Source organism: Salvelinus sp. IW2-2015, linkage group LG15, assembly GCF_002910315.2.
Source record: "Salvelinus sp. IW2-2015 linkage group LG15, ASM291031v2, whole genome shotgun sequence".
Lineage (NCBI taxonomy): Eukaryota > Metazoa > Chordata > Actinopteri > Salmoniformes > Salmonidae > Salvelinus > Salvelinus sp. IW2-2015.
This window is the reverse complement of record NC_036855.1, coordinates 16,662,613-16,680,307: the sequence shown is the minus strand read 5'-3', so window position 1 is coordinate 16,680,307 and position 17,695 is coordinate 16,662,613. Positions and strand designations below refer to the sequence as shown.

General features: G+C 40.4%; 1 protein-coding gene across 4 annotated transcripts in view; it reads right to left on the bottom strand.

Moving 5' to 3' along the window:
- LOC111975184 (ral guanine nucleotide dissociation stimulator) overlaps positions 1 to 17,665 on the bottom strand; it is a 32,663-nt gene extending 14,998 nt beyond the window's left edge. The window contains exon 1 of one of the 4 annotated variants that reach the window (XM_024003395.2): positions 17,360 to 17,665. In XM_024003395.2, the coding sequence (XP_023859163.1) occupies positions 17,360 to 17,380 (21 nt within the window). In that variant the 5' untranslated portion in view covers positions 17,381 to 17,665. Of the gene's footprint in view, positions 1 to 2,681; positions 3,056 to 7,662; positions 7,824 to 9,750; positions 10,047 to 17,359 lie in introns of those variants that run through there. The other 3 variants (XM_024003394.2, XM_024003393.2, XM_024003392.2) reach the window with 3 other exon arrangements.
- Between the last annotated feature and the right edge of the window lie 30 nt (positions 17,666 to 17,695).

Below are 17,695 nucleotides of genomic sequence, written 5' to 3'. Positions count from 1 at the left end.
ATCTGGAGCAGAATTGTAACTTTAAACCCAAAATATATGCAAACTTTGCAGAAAATGTTCCATAGACATCAATTTGCACAAAACTTAGTAATGCAAGTGTAAACTGATTGAGCTTTTAGTAATTAGGAATGCAAGAGTGCATTATCTGCTTGACTTCCACATTCTCTTTTGAATGCCACACTGTAAGAGTTATTTTTTATATGTGAATTTAGATCAGGAGCTGTATCCACTAAACTTAGATTTTGAGTAGTCAGACAAACCTAGTAAGTCCGAGACTACCACTTATTTGGTATTATTAAGTCTAGAGAATTTGGAATAAAGTTATTTTCCAGGCTTCAGGCCGAAACATTCCATCCACTGTCTGTTTCTCTCATTCAACCTCCCTGAARCTCAGTGCTCCTCACCCTTTCACTCACTCTCCCTCTTTCTCGCTATCCCTCGCTCTTCTTTCTGTCTCCATTTTAATGATCTACAACAACAAAAGCTCCTCTGTGTCTGTTTCTACAAATCCACCTCCAGTTTCTTGTTAGAGGACTCAGTTAGGCTTCCGCCTGCAGTCTGCAGGATAAGATACAACAAACAAAGGTCTCCTTAACATCAGCAAGACATTTCTAGACCATTTCCAAACACACACAAAACAACAACAAAGTATGTAATTCACTAGTTAGAGGGAGAGTATGATTTGCTATTGACATATTTGGTTGACAAAATAACATGTCCAATATGCTCACAACCCCATATGTGGAAATTCACTTTAATTCCTAATATTTCCTAATATTTTCATTAATGCAAGATTAACAATAAGACTTTTTGATCTGAACAGGCTTTTGGTCCTTCATATTTTACCAAGGAGAATTTGTACCAGTTACACCAGTTTAATCTCTGGATTGCCCTAATAAATTAATTCCCCTAAATAAACAATTAGCTATAGAGTGCAGTACTTTATCATCATAACAGTATATTTGTAACGAGTGCGCTGAGAGTCGTGAAGCAAGTTCAGGGAGTGAGTGTTTTAATAAATAAAATAAACACAAAACACAAACAACACACCGACATGAAAACAGAGTCAATAACACCTGAGGAAAGAACCAAGGGGAGTGACAGATATAGGGAAGATAATCAAGGAGGTGATGGAGTCCAGGTGAGTGTCATGAGGCGCAGGTGCGCGAGATGATGGTGACAGGTGTGCGGGATAATCAGCAGCCTGATGACCTAGAGGCCGGAGAGGGAGTATACGTGACAATATTGGCTAGATGACTACGCATCACAGCTTTTGGAATAGGGCCTAAGGACACGCGTATAGAGTGATGACAGAGTGGATCCTCCTCACTGCCCTTGGTTGTACCACTACCAGTAATTGAATCTTTCAGAAGACAGAGTGACCATAACACTATCAATCTTATGCCAACAAGCCTGTGACACAGCACTACTGAGATAGACCAAATGATGCTATATCGACAGTCTCTTACTGCTTCAGCTCAAGGATAACTGTGGTGGGGTTACAGGGGCCCTAAAGCGATCAATGGCCATTGGCTGAAGTGTCACATTAATTGCAGTGTCCTGAGTTTGTTTATACACAACTGAACCATTGGATCCCAATACTGTACATTCACCATACATTCTCATCTGAAGGAGAAGAATGGCTGTGATTGTAGAGGCAGCTCCTAGCAGAATGAAAGAGGGGGATTAAGCATCAAGTAATTGTGTTACTAGAGAGGATTAGATTAGAGGAGACAGAGAGACAGAGAGAGAGAGAAATGTAGGAGTGGAGCCTGAATTGCCCTCTCTAAGCATGTGACATGTATAAATGAAGGAAACATACTGTCTTTAATAATAAAACATTTGAATAAAAAATAAAAATAACTTATCGTCTGAGTTCCAGCCTTTAGTTTCACAAGCTTGGTGAAAATAAAGGCATATTTTATTCTTCAGAAGGTTATTGAACATATTTAAAACATACATGCCAGACAGTGATGTTATTGAAAACACACACACACATACACAGACAGGGTGTGCATAACAATGCACTTTCACAGAATTACCGATGTTTTGCCTGGAAAATCTTGATCTGATGTAACAACTAACCAAATAGCCAAGCCAATATCAACTCACTTACTTACTTTTCCAACATTCAAAGTCACTGTATCAATTACGCTCTTGCCCTCATCTGATTCCATGTGATCGAAAGAGGCATTATGTAAGGCCAACCAATTTGATTAGTCATCCACATTGCTTTATTTGGTGCAACATCTTAGTGAATAACAACTGCTAAAGGAACCGACCCACTTTATAATATGTGCTGAATTATATGTGCTTCTTTACTCTTTCCCCATATGCCTATAAGGCCAATACTGAGCATCAGCAGATAGTAAATTAAAACCAACATATTCCACTCTTTGGACCTTCCTAGAGAATTGAAATGTGTCCTTATGCAATGGGTAGTAGGCTACAGGACACTCCGGACACATTTCTGGAGAGCATGATACCAACCACAGAAAAACTCTGCCACATCACTATGAACTTCAGTAGGCCTAAATTCTTTACATTTTAATAAGACACAAATCACTAGGCAACTATCACACCAAATGTTCAGTATAGTGACACACTAGCTATAGAACGTAAGCCTAAAATACTGTCTCAGTATTGATGGAGAATTCTTTACGCACAGTTCCCCAACTTACCTCAAATAGTGGTAGATCAGGGTCCAAATGTGTAAAACTGTTAAGGACCACCGGGCTTTCGTCCTCGCCAACCTCCAGCTTTACCCCATCCCAAATATTGCGCACCTTCCATGTTCCAGCATCGAACATCTCATCGAGGTATCCCGATTTGATGCTTTGCGCATCAGAGCACATCCCCATAAAGTGGACCATTAGTAACGGATACGATTACGGCAGTCAATAGATGTGACAAGCTTTCTTTGTCGTACATCCATAGTTACGTCTGATGATAGGCTACAATACATTTCATTTTACCAGAGGACCACACAGTAAAAAGTGGAGTACAGAGACGGCGCTGGCTACTGTAGACTGCTAAAGGCAGGCGCCTCGACCTACTGTACTTAGAAATGCATGACTCATTGCGGAATGTTTCTCATAGCTCCTCCTCCTTTCTTARGGTACCCGTCCCTCTGTGAATGTTGTTGCTATTAGGTCGCTGTGGTAACCGTTTCTAGATAAGGTATATTCAAGACTGAAATATTGGTCCTGTTAAAATGTTTCCAATGCAGATATCCATACAGGCAAGAGGTATTAGGCATCACCTCAGTAGAAACAGGAAAAGGATAGAAAAAACTAAAGCGTAGGCTATAATCCACTAAAACCTTAGAATAAATATTATGAATAAAAAAACGCATCCGTGTTACAATTGGATGGACCATAGTCAGTGAACCACTGTGAGGGCAATTCCCTGGGAATTAGTGAGTAGAACAGCATAACTTAATTTAGCGCTGGGGTATTATAATATATATATATATATATATATATATATACGTTTATATACAGCAAACACATACCAATAAACATTACCGAACACGAGCTCTTTAATCCCACTCCCTCAGCCACTCTCAGCCCATTCCACCTATCACCTATCACCCTCGTTTGATTTCCATGTGCCATATATTTTTGAATTGTGACGTACATTAATTTTGAACCTTTCTAATCGCATAGTATCGACAGATTGTGAGCTAAAGATGAAAACCTTTCCAACGTGTGTTATTATATTATTGATCGATTGACTATAGCTTTCCAAATCCCCCGACACTGTTTGTAAGGTTCATTTTAAGTGAATGTTTTTTAACCATTCCTGAACCTGTGACCAGAAACAAGCTACATAGGGGCATTACCACAATAAATTATTTTGTGATTCTGTCTCTTGCAAGCAAAATCTACAGAGCTGAGATTGTTGTATGCCCCATATATATAGCATTCTGTTGGTGGCAAGAATTTTGTATTATAATTTAAATGGAAAAACTCGGAAGTGTCGAAACTAGTTTTTGTATCAGTTCATATACCATGTGCCACGGAATCGAAAATCTCTTCACATTTCTTTTGCAACCTTTATGGCGCAGCTGTCAGCATTTTTGTCCTCAAATGAAACTAGGAAAAAGTTTATATTTATGCCAATCCATTTCAGCCAATTTATATCTTTAATATATGGCAGACAAGTTCCCTACCTTCTCCTTCTTCCACTTCCCTCCTCCATTTTTGTGGTAATTCTGCAATCAGTTGGTTGTAATTTTGGATTTAGCAGACATTCCCATATACACTGAACAAAAATACAGTGTCTGTGACATAACTCATTTCTATTAATAATATCTTTAATAAATACAATACCATTTTTTAAATCTTTCCATAAAGAATGTTTTTTTTATCAATCAATATATTGGAATTTAAGCATAATATTTGTTGTAATATTTGTTATATATTTTCTGGAGAATAAAATTGAAATTGTAACCAGCTTTGTATGGCTTGTTTAAGAAATGGAGATACTTTAAACTTTACGTTTAATTTTCAATTAGTCGGAAATGAGAAGTTATAATCTGTATAAAGGCAAAAAGGCAATTTTTGAACAAAGGATGAGGCTTTCTTAGGTATTATTACTGCTCAGTTATTATTTATCCTGTTACCTGGAGGTGAGGCATCAACTATAGCATTCAATACTTTTCGCATTTTTTAAAACAGCTGCTTATATCACAAGGGTTATACATTTGCAGTTCAAAGGAATGGTATCATTGGTGTTATTTATGCCTCTTATATTCTGTGGATGAGTGCCCAGACCATTTTGCTGGTATTTCTCTTGAGTGACACTCCCCTCTACTGGTCAGAATTGGAACACACTTGGAACCAAGCAATATAATACAATATTCAACAACATAGAAAGAAAAAAAGAAAAACAGGTGTGAATGTGAATTGGTTCATTCGCATCTGCTTCAACAACAGGGGGTGTTTTCCCCAATACATTCCTGAGCCCACATTTTATACCCTTTCCCAGCATTCAGCAGCACAAAATACAGATTACCAGTGCTGCTACGCTTCAAATTCACAAATCTCTCCCTGAACAGCTGTATGGGATGAGGAAAGACAGAGAGACAGAGAGATAGAGAGAGAGATAGAGAGATGGAAATGGAAAGTTGTCAGCCTGTAGGTGCAAGCAGTTGGTTGCAATCAATGCAATGTAATTACTCTGCTACCTTTTGCCCTGCGATGATTTAACAACAGTCCACGCTATTCCATTTGTCAGGCTTCCTTCTGGAATCAACAAATAGCAGTGTTGTTCAAACTATGGCTCTGGCAAATACCCCAACATGCTTTACTACTCTCTCAGGAGAGGGACTTCATTCACACACGCATGCACACAAACAAAACACACAAACTTTGCATAATACAGGCAGCACACTCTACCTTAATTGAAATCATGTGAGTTTTCTGACATTTTCAGCCAACCAACACACTCAACCCAGTGACCACAATTCCTGAGGTTGCCATGGCAAAAAGGTTCCCATTATCCATAATTCAACAAGAATTACCAAGCATAAATGAATCCACCTTGAAAAGCATGCATTGTCATCAGKAAATCTACATGGTGGTATCTGTTGACTAGGAAACTTGAATGATTTCGCTGCAATCTGCTGCTCATGAAATTGCTGTTGGGCAATTCCATGGTAACAGAATGATGGCACCAACAGCAAAAAACGTCAATCTGTTACCAAACTTTGCATCTGCACTGTTCTTTAAGTAAGTGTGTTTTTGTCAAATGTTCAGTGCAAATTCTTAAAAGGTTGTCATTGTGCACAGAATTTGATGGTTTATTTAACTTTGTAATCATTGGTTTTTGCTTGGTATAAATTTTAATGTGAAAAATCTTTGTCTCAGCATCAATCTGTTACTGTGGAATTGCCCTGTTGCTGATAATTCAAAGCTCCGCAGCTGCAGACCTCTGCCAATAGTGGGTCAGGGCCAGGCAACACAGGCCATGGTGTTTTCAGTCTCAGGTCAGTGTTACATGAGTTCAGTCCTTGACCGCTCGTCTCATGACAAGCCCCTGTGAGCTAACAGACCCAGAGAGACCGGTCTCACCATATAACAACAGGCCTTTATATCACCAGACAGACTGTTTTAACCATGAATCATGTGCAAGCTATTCAGAAGAAATACAAATAATGCTAGTTGATCAGAACAATTCTCTGCGTGAGTTAATTGAGAGGAGTCCCTGGCCTTAACCTTTTCCGTTTTATGACACTTGTCATTGTGTTTTTAGCCACTGGGCTCACCTCAGGTTGTGCAATTGTACTATCTGTTACTACTAACCTATAACTGCAAAATACAGGAGTATGAGCATATCGGACTTACAGTGCCTTCAGAAAGTATTCATACCCCTTGACTTATTCCACATTTTGTTGTGTTACAGCCTGAATTCAAAATTGATTAAATATATGTTTTTTCTCACCCACTTACACACAAAACCACATAACAACAAAGTAAAAATATGTTTTTAGAATTTTTCAGATTTATTGAAAATGAAAATGAAATATCTCATTTACATAAGTATTCACACCCCTGAGTCAATCAATACACGTTAGAATCACCTTTGGCAGTGATTACAGCTGTAAGTCTCTAAGAGCTTTGCACACCTGGATTGTATAATATTTGCACATTATTCTTCAAAAAATTCTTCAAGCTGTCAAGTTGGTTGTTGATCATTGCTAGACATCCATTTTCAAGTCTTGCAATAGATTTTCAAGCTGATTTAAATCAAAACTGTAACTAGGCCACTCAGGAACATTCAATGCTGTCTTGGTAAGAAACTCCAGTGTATTTCACCTTGTGTTTTAGGTTATGCTGAAAGGTGAATTTGTCTCCCAGTGTCTGTTGGAAAGCAGACTAAACCAGGMTTTTCTCTAGGATTTTGCCTGTGCTTAGCTCTATTTCGTTTATTTTTATCCTAAAAATGTTTCCTAGTCGATGACAAGCATACCCATAACATGATGCAGCCACCACCATGCTTGAAAATATGAAGAGTGGTACTCAGTGATGTGTTGTGTTGGATTTGCCCCAAATATAACGCTTTGTATTCAGGACATAAAGTTAATTTCTATGTAATTTTTTTTACAGTTTTACTTTAGTGCCTTATTGTAAACAGAATGCATGTTTTGGAATATTTTTTATTCTGTACAGTCTTCCTTCATTTCACTCTGTCAGTTAGGTTAGTATTATGGAGTAACTATGTTGTTGACCCATCCTCAATTTTCTCCTATCACAGCCATTAAACTCTGTAACTGTTTTAAAGTCACCATTGGCCTCATGGTGAAATCCCTAAAAATATAATTCCACTTTGAAATTATGGGYTATTGTGTGTAGTCCAGTGACACAAAATCTCAATTTAATCKATTTTAAATGCAGGTTGTAACACAACAAAATGTGGAAAAAGTCAAGGTGTGAATACTTTCTAAAGACACTGTAGAATAGAGTCAACAAAGCCAAGCTATTGGATAATATGCCACTGTCAAATGTGAGGAACACACACATATGCACACACGCACATGCTCAGGCTCACTAAAAGCATGTATAACATGCTAAAAGAAGCTATTTAAAAAAATATCAGATATCAAAGAAACTCACATTTCCCGGCGTAATATTAKGTGTATCAGAGTTGTACGCCTACCTGTTTGTCTATCTCTCTGTGTCTCACAGTAATGAAGGCAGCCTGGCACATAGACTGAGTCCTACAGCAGCCTCCACTCCTCAGCAGTCCACAGGTCCACTGAGCCCACATCACTGCTTCCCTCAGAACCAGGAGATAACACTGGAGATGAAACCGGACCGGGACGAGCAGGTTCTCAGAGTTCACCCTCCCCTCGCTCCCCACCCCAGTCACAGATTGGGTGACCACTTCAGGCCCACCCCAGTGGGTGTTTACTTAAACAGCTGTGTCAACACGCACAGAACAATAAAACATTAACTTCTACTCAAAAATAATAGGGATTCCAAAAAGCCTGTTAATAGCTTGTAAGAGTGAATACACTGTCCCTATGTTCAACTGCACAAACCTTAAGAAACTTTGCACTTTACTTCTCTGAACAGAAAATGAAAATGAAATCACTGGCATCATGTTACCCTGAAATTCCCAGGGGTATTCCCATTCAACTAACGTTGTCTCACTCATTTTGTGAGGCAAAATGTATACAAAAGCTATTAGGCCTAACAAAATATGATTATGATAATTCTATATTTGCATCAGAAAATCAACTAATGGATTGACAAATGTAGACATGTTAGATTTCAGCTAAACCGAAAGCAAAAATGGTCAGCATAAGCAGTTAAACCAAAAGTAGTGCCACTGCCAACACAAGCACAGCTTCTTTATGGTGGAGTACGTATAGTTCGAACTATAAGTTACAGGTGTTTTTGTGGTGAATCTCTGATAAAGGTTACAGAGCCTAGTTTTATGGGGCGTTATGTGAACTAGAAGCTGAACAAGCTGAACAAAAAAGTCCACCAAGTCACAGAGATATAGGTCTTAGAGGAACTTCCCCCTGACAGACGGAGAGGTGGCTCCTAAAGAAACCTTCCATTCAAACACAGTGAAATAACTCCTGCGAACCACGGCGCTCCTGACAGAAAGAGGCTGCTCTTATGAACGGCTGGATTTATTGCTTGTCATTATTTCAAGCAGCTGCTAGCCCATTCTGAGGCACTCCTAGCTCATAGGTCTTTGCATTTAAAAATCATTTTACAATACCAACTGCACTGCAGCCAACTGAGAACCATTTGAAAAGCAATCACTCTTAGGCAGTTTAACAATACCTTGAGGAGACAGCCTATCTAATAGCAGGGGAAACATGGTCTTTCTGACATGGTTTGGGGTGTCGGCATGCTTCACAGCCGAAACAGTTCGGAAGAGTTTGTGCATATATTATGACAACTTTTGTGATGTTTGTTTGTTTTGGTAAAAGAAAAATCCCGGTTGTTCAGCCACACAAAAAATGTTCTTGAGGCAAGCCGAAGTCGTTAGCTGAAGTCTACGCCCTTTTGTCTGTGATTGGTCAACAGTATGGATCCTTCAGGAAACTCTTTGTTGTCATTCAACAAGAAATGACTCATTTTCGGGCCCATTTTTTAATTTAGAAATACTACACTAAACATTTTTAAGACTGCCAGAGGGAACACAACGTTTTTCTTTAAAATGCCCCCAGTGCAATGATTCTATTTTCCAATTTGTTCTACAGGTAATTGTAAATACATCTTAGACCAGCAGCTACCACAGGGACCTAGTACAACAAAAACAAGCTCCTCTGTCATTAAGTGTAAGAGGGTGTGAGTAAGAAGAGTATAGCTAGAGCAAAACAGCTGACACAATGAAACACACAGAGATGCACCTGTCACAGTCAGAAGATCTATTTCCAAACTCAGTGAGTAACAACAACACGAAACCATCAGCAATATTACCATATTTATAACTATGTAATAAACAATAAAAACACATCCACATTCAACAGTGGGCATGATCAAACATGTTTGAGAAAAAAAGCAGAAGTGAATGACATCACAGGGGAATGGTTGCCTAACTATACTGTGAATGTGTGCCAGACACACTGAACAGCTGAACCCCACTCTGGTGGTAGCATACTGTAGCATACAAACAAGTCCTCCCTCTCTCAATCACAACCCTCTCTCTCACCCATAAACACACACACACACAGCCAAAGAGACTGCGACTGCCTCAAATAACAACAGATGAGCTCTTTCTTACCAGATCATCCAGTATGTTGACAGGGAAATCAAACATACACATCTTGACTGGCTGAGCCAGGGCTTTGTGAAAGCTGGAGAGGGACTTGGTCTCCATGCTGCTAATTTCACTCCCAGAGACAGAACACAGAGGGTAGAGGCTCCTGCAGCAACAGATCGCTACTCTCCCTTTCGCGTTAACTCTCACTCTGCATCAATGACATACACACACAAACAAACTGGAACTTCGGGCTGCTGCTGACAGAAACACCACCACTGCAGACTGGAAGGAACCCCTCCGCTCCCTCATCTGCTTCTTCTAGCCTCTCTCTCTCTCTCTCTCCCTCCCTCTCTCACTCCCCCTCTCACTCTCTTTTCAGCTCCACAGAGTGTTTCTCACAAGGGAATGTCTGTGTTCTCAGCAGCTGCCCTAGCCGCTTTCTTCTATTTCATCCTGCTGTAGGTAGAACCCCTTAGCATTCAGCAGCACATTCAAACATTAGTGGCTGATTTTCCTTCCTCAGTAGCATTGTAATGTTGTTCGCACACCTTTTCACACGGACCACAGCCTACAGAAGTATGCAGAAGGCAGAGAAAAAAAGTAATGTGAAATGCAGCAGGTATGCTCATTTCTCTCTCCTCTCTGACTGTGCTGCAGTGTAGTCAATGTTAACACTGGAAGCAAGGCTGCGTTGTGTAAAGAGAGGTGCTGAAAAAACAACACATCCAGGTAAAACAAGAGAAAATAGCTCTGGGGCAAATCCATGTCAAGGCAAAATTAGAAGTGTTTGTTTGGCTGAAAGTGATACATTAGAGGTGCAATGTGTCCACACTCAGTCCACACATCTTTCTGCATGAAGTACTGCTCCTGTTAATGCCCCAGCTACCCTCTCTAGTAGCTCACTAGGACTTAAAACAGAGCAGAACTCAAATGAATCACAGACATGATATTGCATTTAGGTCACACAGCTTTTAGCTCAAATGGCTAAAGASTAAAGTCCTTTTTTACAAGATTAGACAAATAAGTTGTTTCTCCCATGAAAAAAGCACGTATAGAGTTGGTACATTTTGATTTAAAACACCCTGTTTCATAATTTACAAGAGTGATTCACAGTAGCTGTTGTGAAGGGTAAGTTTCAAAAGCATCTACATGTAGTACTAGCGTACAATGGTCATTCAGAGAAGTGAGAGGAGACCAATTTGTAATCTAAACCAAATCAAACCCTAATTCGTAGATTGGGTGCAATTTAACATTGGCTATAGGTAGACAGATAAGTGGGCAGTGAAAAGAGTATGTGTCCTCTATGTTCAATAGAATGAGGGTTGAGACACTGAAAACTGTTTTCAGATGCAGTGCCTGTCCCACACTGCCTGCATAATGTAGAATAGTAGTTGTCAGGGAAACTGTAAGGCAAATATGTCCCCTCATAGAGCTACATCGTGTGGCCAATGCGATGGCTGCATGCATGCGAGTCTTGCCTCACTGCTACAGCCAGGACAGGAAGCTGGTTGTGTCATAGGCTACACGTCCACTTCCTGTAGACAAAGGCAGGACAGGGTGGTGCACAGCACACTCAGAACCCACACCATGCAGACAAGGTGAGTTTTGTTCTGCTTGAAAGTATAATAGTCTATGTGTAACGATTTTCTTCTTCTTCAGATGAGGAATAGGAAGGATCGGACCAAAATGCAGCGTGGTAAGTGTCCATGTTACTTTAATATAACAGAACACGAAAAAATACAAAAGTAATAAAGTGAATGACAAAGAAAACCGAAACAGTCCTGAATGGTGAAAACAAACACAAAACAGGAAACAACTACCCACAAACACAGGTGGGAACAGGCTACCTAAGTATGATTCTCAATCAGAGACAACYATTGACAGCTGCCTCTGATTGGGAACCATACTAGGCCAAACACAGAAWTACAACACATAGAACAAAACATAGAATATAGAACATAGAATGCCCACCCCAACTCACGCCCTGACCAAACCAAAATAAAGACATAAAAAAGGAACTAAGGTCAGAACGTGACACTATGCCACCGGACATCATCTATTCGTTATTAATAACATCGTCTTTGCTCTCCAATTTCAGCATGTTGTAAACACAAAACGTCTTTGGTGATATCCAAATAGTTTTATGGAACTTCAATGTCGGCTACTAGTTAGGCAGACTACATAAAAGGGATAGTTACTAACAGGACCCAAACTGTAGTTGGCCAACCTTCTTGATAGCCACTCTAGCACAGGTGGGATACAATGGGATTTGCAAAATGGCTTGCAAAACAAAACGCTTTCCAAATGTCACTCTTTTGTTGGGTCTTTTGCCCATTCATCAGCAAAGATAAAAACAGCATATGCTCGCCATACCTGTGCATCCCTACTTCCTGGTCACCTGTGTGCCAATATACATGTGACCAATAACCCAACATATAGTGTGTCCTCTAGTGTACAAATTACGTGGAATATACAAAGACAAAAACTATTGACAACATAACACACAACAACCACATAAAGTGCATTCGGAAAGTATTCAGATTGTCAGGCCCTGAACTTAGATTTTTCAGTTTTTCTATATATTTTGGTTAGGTCAGGGTGTGACTAGGGTGGGTACGCTAGTTTTTGTATGTCTAGGGTTTTTTGTATGTCTAGGGGTTTTTGTATGTCTATGTTGGCCTGATATGGTTCCAATCAGAGACAGCTGTTTATCGTTGTCTCCGATTGGGGATCATATTTAGGTAGCCATTTTCCTCATTTGTGTTGTGGGATCTTGTTTTRGTATAGTTGCCTTGTGCACTGCAATACTGCACGTTTCTTAGATTCTTTGTTGTTTTGTTGTAAGTTTCACTATTAAACAATGTGGAACTCTACGCACGCTGCACCTTGGTCCGATCCTTTCAATGAACGTGACACAGATCCCTTTCCTTTTTCCAAATGTTGTTATGTTACAGCCTTGTTCAAAAATTGATTAAATAGTTTTCCCCCCTCATTCATCAATCTACACACAATACCCCATAATGACAAGGCAACAAAAAAATATTTAATTGCTCATTTAAAAAAAATAAAAACGGAAATATCAGATTTACATAAGTATTCAGATTCTCTCATTCTTCTCTGAAGATCCTCTCAAGCTCTGTCAGGTTGGATGGGGAGCGTAACTGCACAGCCATTTTCAGGTCTCTCCAGAGATGTTCGATCGGGTTCAAGTCCGGTCTCTGGCTGGGCCACTCAAGGACATTCAGAGACTTGTCCCGAAGCCACTCAAGCGCTGTCTTGGCTGTATGCTTAGGGTCATTGTCCTGTTGGAAGGTGAACCTTCGCTCCAGTCTGAGGACCTGAATGCTCTGGAGCAGGTTTTCATCAAGGATCTCTCTGTATTTTGCTCCATTCATCTTTCCCTGACTAATCTCCCAGTCCCTGCCACTGAAAAACATCCTCACAGCATGATGCTGCCACCACCATGCCTCACCGTAGTGATGGTGCCAGGTTCCCTCCAGATGTGATGCTTAGCATTCAGGCCAAAGAGTTCAATCTTGGTTTCATCAGACCTGAGAATCCTGAGATAGTTGTCCTTCTGGAAGGTTCTTCCATCTCCACAGAGGAAATCTGGTGCACTGTCAGAGTGAACATCGGGTTCTTGGTCACCTCCCTGACCAAGGCCCTTCTCCCCCGACTGCTCAGTTTGGCCGAGTGGCCAGCTCTAGGAAGAGTCTTGGTGGTTCCAAACTTCATCCATTTAAGAATGATGGAGGCCACTGTGTCCTTGGGGACCTTCAATGCTGCAGAATTTTTTTTGGTACCCTTCCCCAGATCTGTCAACTGTGGGAGCTTATATAGACAGGTATGTGCCTTGCCAAATCAAGTCCAATCAATTGAATTTARCKCAGGTGAACTCCAATCAAGTTGTAGAAACATCTCCAGGATGATCAATGGAAACAGGATGCACCTGAGCTCAATTTCGAGTCTCATAACAAAGGTTCTGAATACTTACAGTGGGGAGAACAAGTATTTGATACACTGACGATTTTGCAGGTTTTCCTACTTACAAAGTATGTAGAGGTCTGTAATTTTTTATCATAGGTACACTTCAACTGTGAGAGACGGATTCTAAAACAAAAATCCAGAAAATCACATTGTATGATCTTTAAGTAATTCATTTGCATTTTATTGCATGACATAAGTATTTGATACATCAGAAAAGCAGAACTTAATATTTGTACAGAAACTTTGTTTTTGGGGCAATTACAGAGATCATACGTTTCCTGTAGTTCTTGACCAGGTTTGCACACACTGCAGCAGGGATTTTGGCCCACTCCTCCATACAGACCTTCTCCAGATCCTTCAGGTTTCGGGGCTGTCGCTGTGGCAATACGGACTTTCAGCTCCCTCCAAAGATTTTCTATTGGGTTCAGGTCTGGAGAACTGGCTGGCCACTCCAGGACCTTGAGATGCTTCTTAACGGAGCCACTCCTTAGTTGCCCTGGCTGTGTGTTTCGGGTCGTTGTCATGCTGGGAAGACCCAGCCACGACCCATCTTCAATGCTCTTACTGGGAGAGGAGGTTGTTGGCCAAGAATCTTGCGATACATGGCCCCATCCATCTTCCCCTCAATACAGTGCAGGTCGTCCTGTCCCCTTTTGCAGAAAAGCATCCCCAAAGAATGATGTTTTCCACCTCCATGCTTCACGGTTGGATGGTGTTCTTGGGTTGTACTCATCCTTCTTCTTCCTCCAAACACGGCGAGTGGAGTTTAGACCAAAAGCTATATTTTTGTCTCATCAGACCACATGAACCTTCTCCCATTCCTCCTCTGGATCATCCAGATGGTCATTGGCAAAACTTCAGACGGGCCTGGACATGCGCTAGCTTGAGCAGGGGGACCTTTGCGTGCGCTGCAGGATTTTAATCCATGACGGCGTAGTGTGTTACTAATGGTTTTCTTTGAGACTGTGGTCCCAGCTCTCTTCAGGTCATTGACCAGGTCCTGCCGTGTAGTTCTGGGCTGATCCCTCACTTCCTCATGATCATTCGATGCCCCACGAGGTGAGATCTTGCATGGAGCCCCCAGACCGAGGGTGATTGACCGTCATCTTGAACTTCTTTCCATTGTTTCTAATAATTGCGCCAACAGTTGTTGGCCCTCTCTCAAGCTGCTTGCCTATTGTCCTGTAGCCCATCCCAGCCTTGTGCAAGTCTAACAATTTTATCCCTGATGTCCTACACAGCTCTCTGGTCTTGGCATTGTGGAGAGGTTGGAGTCTGTTTGATTGAGTGTGTGGACAGGTGTCTTTTATACAGGTAACGAGTTCAAACAGGTGCAGTTAATACAGGTAATGAGTGGAGAACAGGAGGGCTTCTTAAAGAAAAAGTAACAGGTCTTGTGGAGCCGGAATTCTTACTGGTTTGGTTTAGGTGATCAAATACTTATGTCATGCAATAAAATGCAAATGAATTACTTAAAAATCATACAATGTGATTTTCTGGATTTTTGTTTCAGATTCCGTCTCTCACAGTTGAAGTGTACCTATGATAAAAATTACAGACCTCTCTKTATATATATATATATAGGAAAACCTGCAAAATCGGCAGTGTATCAAATACTTGTTCTCCCCACTGTATGTAAATAATGTGTCTGTTTTAAATTTTTTATACATTTGCTAAAATGTTAAGAAAAACTGTTTTTGCTTTGTCATTATGGGTTATTGTGTGTAGATTGATGAACAAATAGATATATTTAATCCATTTTAGAATAAGGCTGTAACGTAACAAAATGTGGAAAAAGTCAAGGGGTCTGAATACTTTCTGAATGCACTGTAAGTAGGCTGAAATGGCTCCTACAGTAGTAATGGCATGGCCTTTACACTATTGGAACAATGACAGCTTGCAAAGTAAGGTTACACACAAAGGCATTGTATCATAATTTAACTCACATTGCAACTCATTCTGATGATTAAAGGACAGGGAGAAAAATATATAGAAGGATTATAAGGTGCCTCTTCTGCCTTGTGCACAGAAAACTAAGGCGTGTGATAAAAAAACTCCCAGATTCCATAAAGAAGAAGGAGCCATATGTGTGCAGTGAGGCCAGTCTATTAGAGAGGAGGCCTGCTTTTTTCTATTCAGAATCAGAAATGAGCTCATACGCCACATCAAAACTGCTTAAAGTCATACAACAATGAAGAGCAAATGCATGAAGAATATCAATTGTCTACAGTATTGAAGTCAGGGAAGGAGAAAGACCGAGATCGAAAATGAACAGAGCCATCATTTCATGCCTTTTTAGGCATGTTTCTTAATATTCAACCCCCCCCCCACCAGACACAGACAGACACACACAAGCACACAGACACGTGCACATAAAAAAAAAAACTTTGTGAGGCAGTTCATGATAGGTTTATGTACAAAGGAAGACCTGTGTTCCAGGAGTGACGCAGGGAGCAACATCCTGCAAAACCTCTCCCCGCCTGAAAACTCATGGTCAACAGGTGATGTTACCATGGTAACCCCAGATATTTCCTCTCACATATGTATAATATATCAAAATCCAGAGAGAGCAAACAAGTCCATTTCAAAAGCTGTTGGAGAGTTTGTTGTTTTTTGGGGAGGCTTTCTTTGCTTTCTTTATAGCACAAGAGCTGAGTTTAACAATGGGAGGTCACCCTCCCTCAGACGCTGAAGGCCAGAGGGCCTGATCCAAAAAGGATATTTCCTAGAGAACTTCACTTCCTTGCCAAGAATATCATTGTGTTTATTGTTAATTCTTATCAATGCACAGCTTATTATAAAAACAACAAACAGAGATTTAAATATTCAGCGTCATGCCCTTTATCTTTTAATCAGAAAAGTGTGCATGTGTGTATGTCATTAAATGTGAAGGCAGCCTACACAGGGGCCTTTGTTGGAAACACACAGACAGAGAAAGGACCAGTTATACTATAGACTAAATATGTATTGAACAAGGCCTTTGTTGGAAACACAGACAGGTAAACACACATGATGAAAACATTGTAAATGCAAAAGACTTCCAGAAAGTGGTTTATGTGGATGCATTTGTGTATTGCAACATGTGCATGGGTTTGCCTGTTCTGTCTTGTGTTGTGTGTGTGTGTGGTGTGTTGGTGTGTGGTGTTTGTTGAGTTGAAGGTGAGTGAGAGAAGAGAGAGAGAGAGAGAGAGAGAGAGAGAGAGAAAGCATGCATGAGTGTATAAGTGAGTGAGTGAGATACACAGAGAGAGAGAGAGCCTATGTATATCACATTCAGACCATATCTAAGGAAGCTGACTAACAGATGCTGTTGCAATGATGGATGTGAGATAATGATGTTTATTCATGCACCGACGATGAGGGGATGATATTTCACCTTCAGCATAGTAGACCACAGGGAGAATTATCCACACATCCAAGAAAGGCATAAACATATTTGGGGTCATGGGCATGCTGACAAATTACTATTCACATGCATTCAGATTAGGGGTTTATTCAGTGAGGTTTCAGATTAAAATAATCCACCATGATCAAAATAATAATATGATGTATTATTTATTATGTGTGTCGACGCAACACTACAACACCGTGACAGCTAGTGCACCTCACATAATGAACGTTACCCCAGGTGATTGTAGTATACCTGTTTTTCCAGCATTATCATCCTCTCAATTTCATGACCTTCTTCATATGTCTTCTCGTGCACGTTCAGAATAGATTCTCATTTCTTCTGTACCGGCATCCAGCATTTTGATTATCCACAGTTCGTGTACCAAATCAGCGAAAGGTATCCTTGTGGAAATGTCCTCAGTGAGTTCAGCACCACCTTGAGTTGATGTGTAGTACGATACTGTAATAGTTTATTCAGCTATTAGTCTAAACTTCACAATCCATTGCAATCGATCTGCATTTAATTTCTAGGTCATCCTCTATCTTCATTCTCAAACCTCCCCCTGCAACCACGGGGGGCGTGCAATGC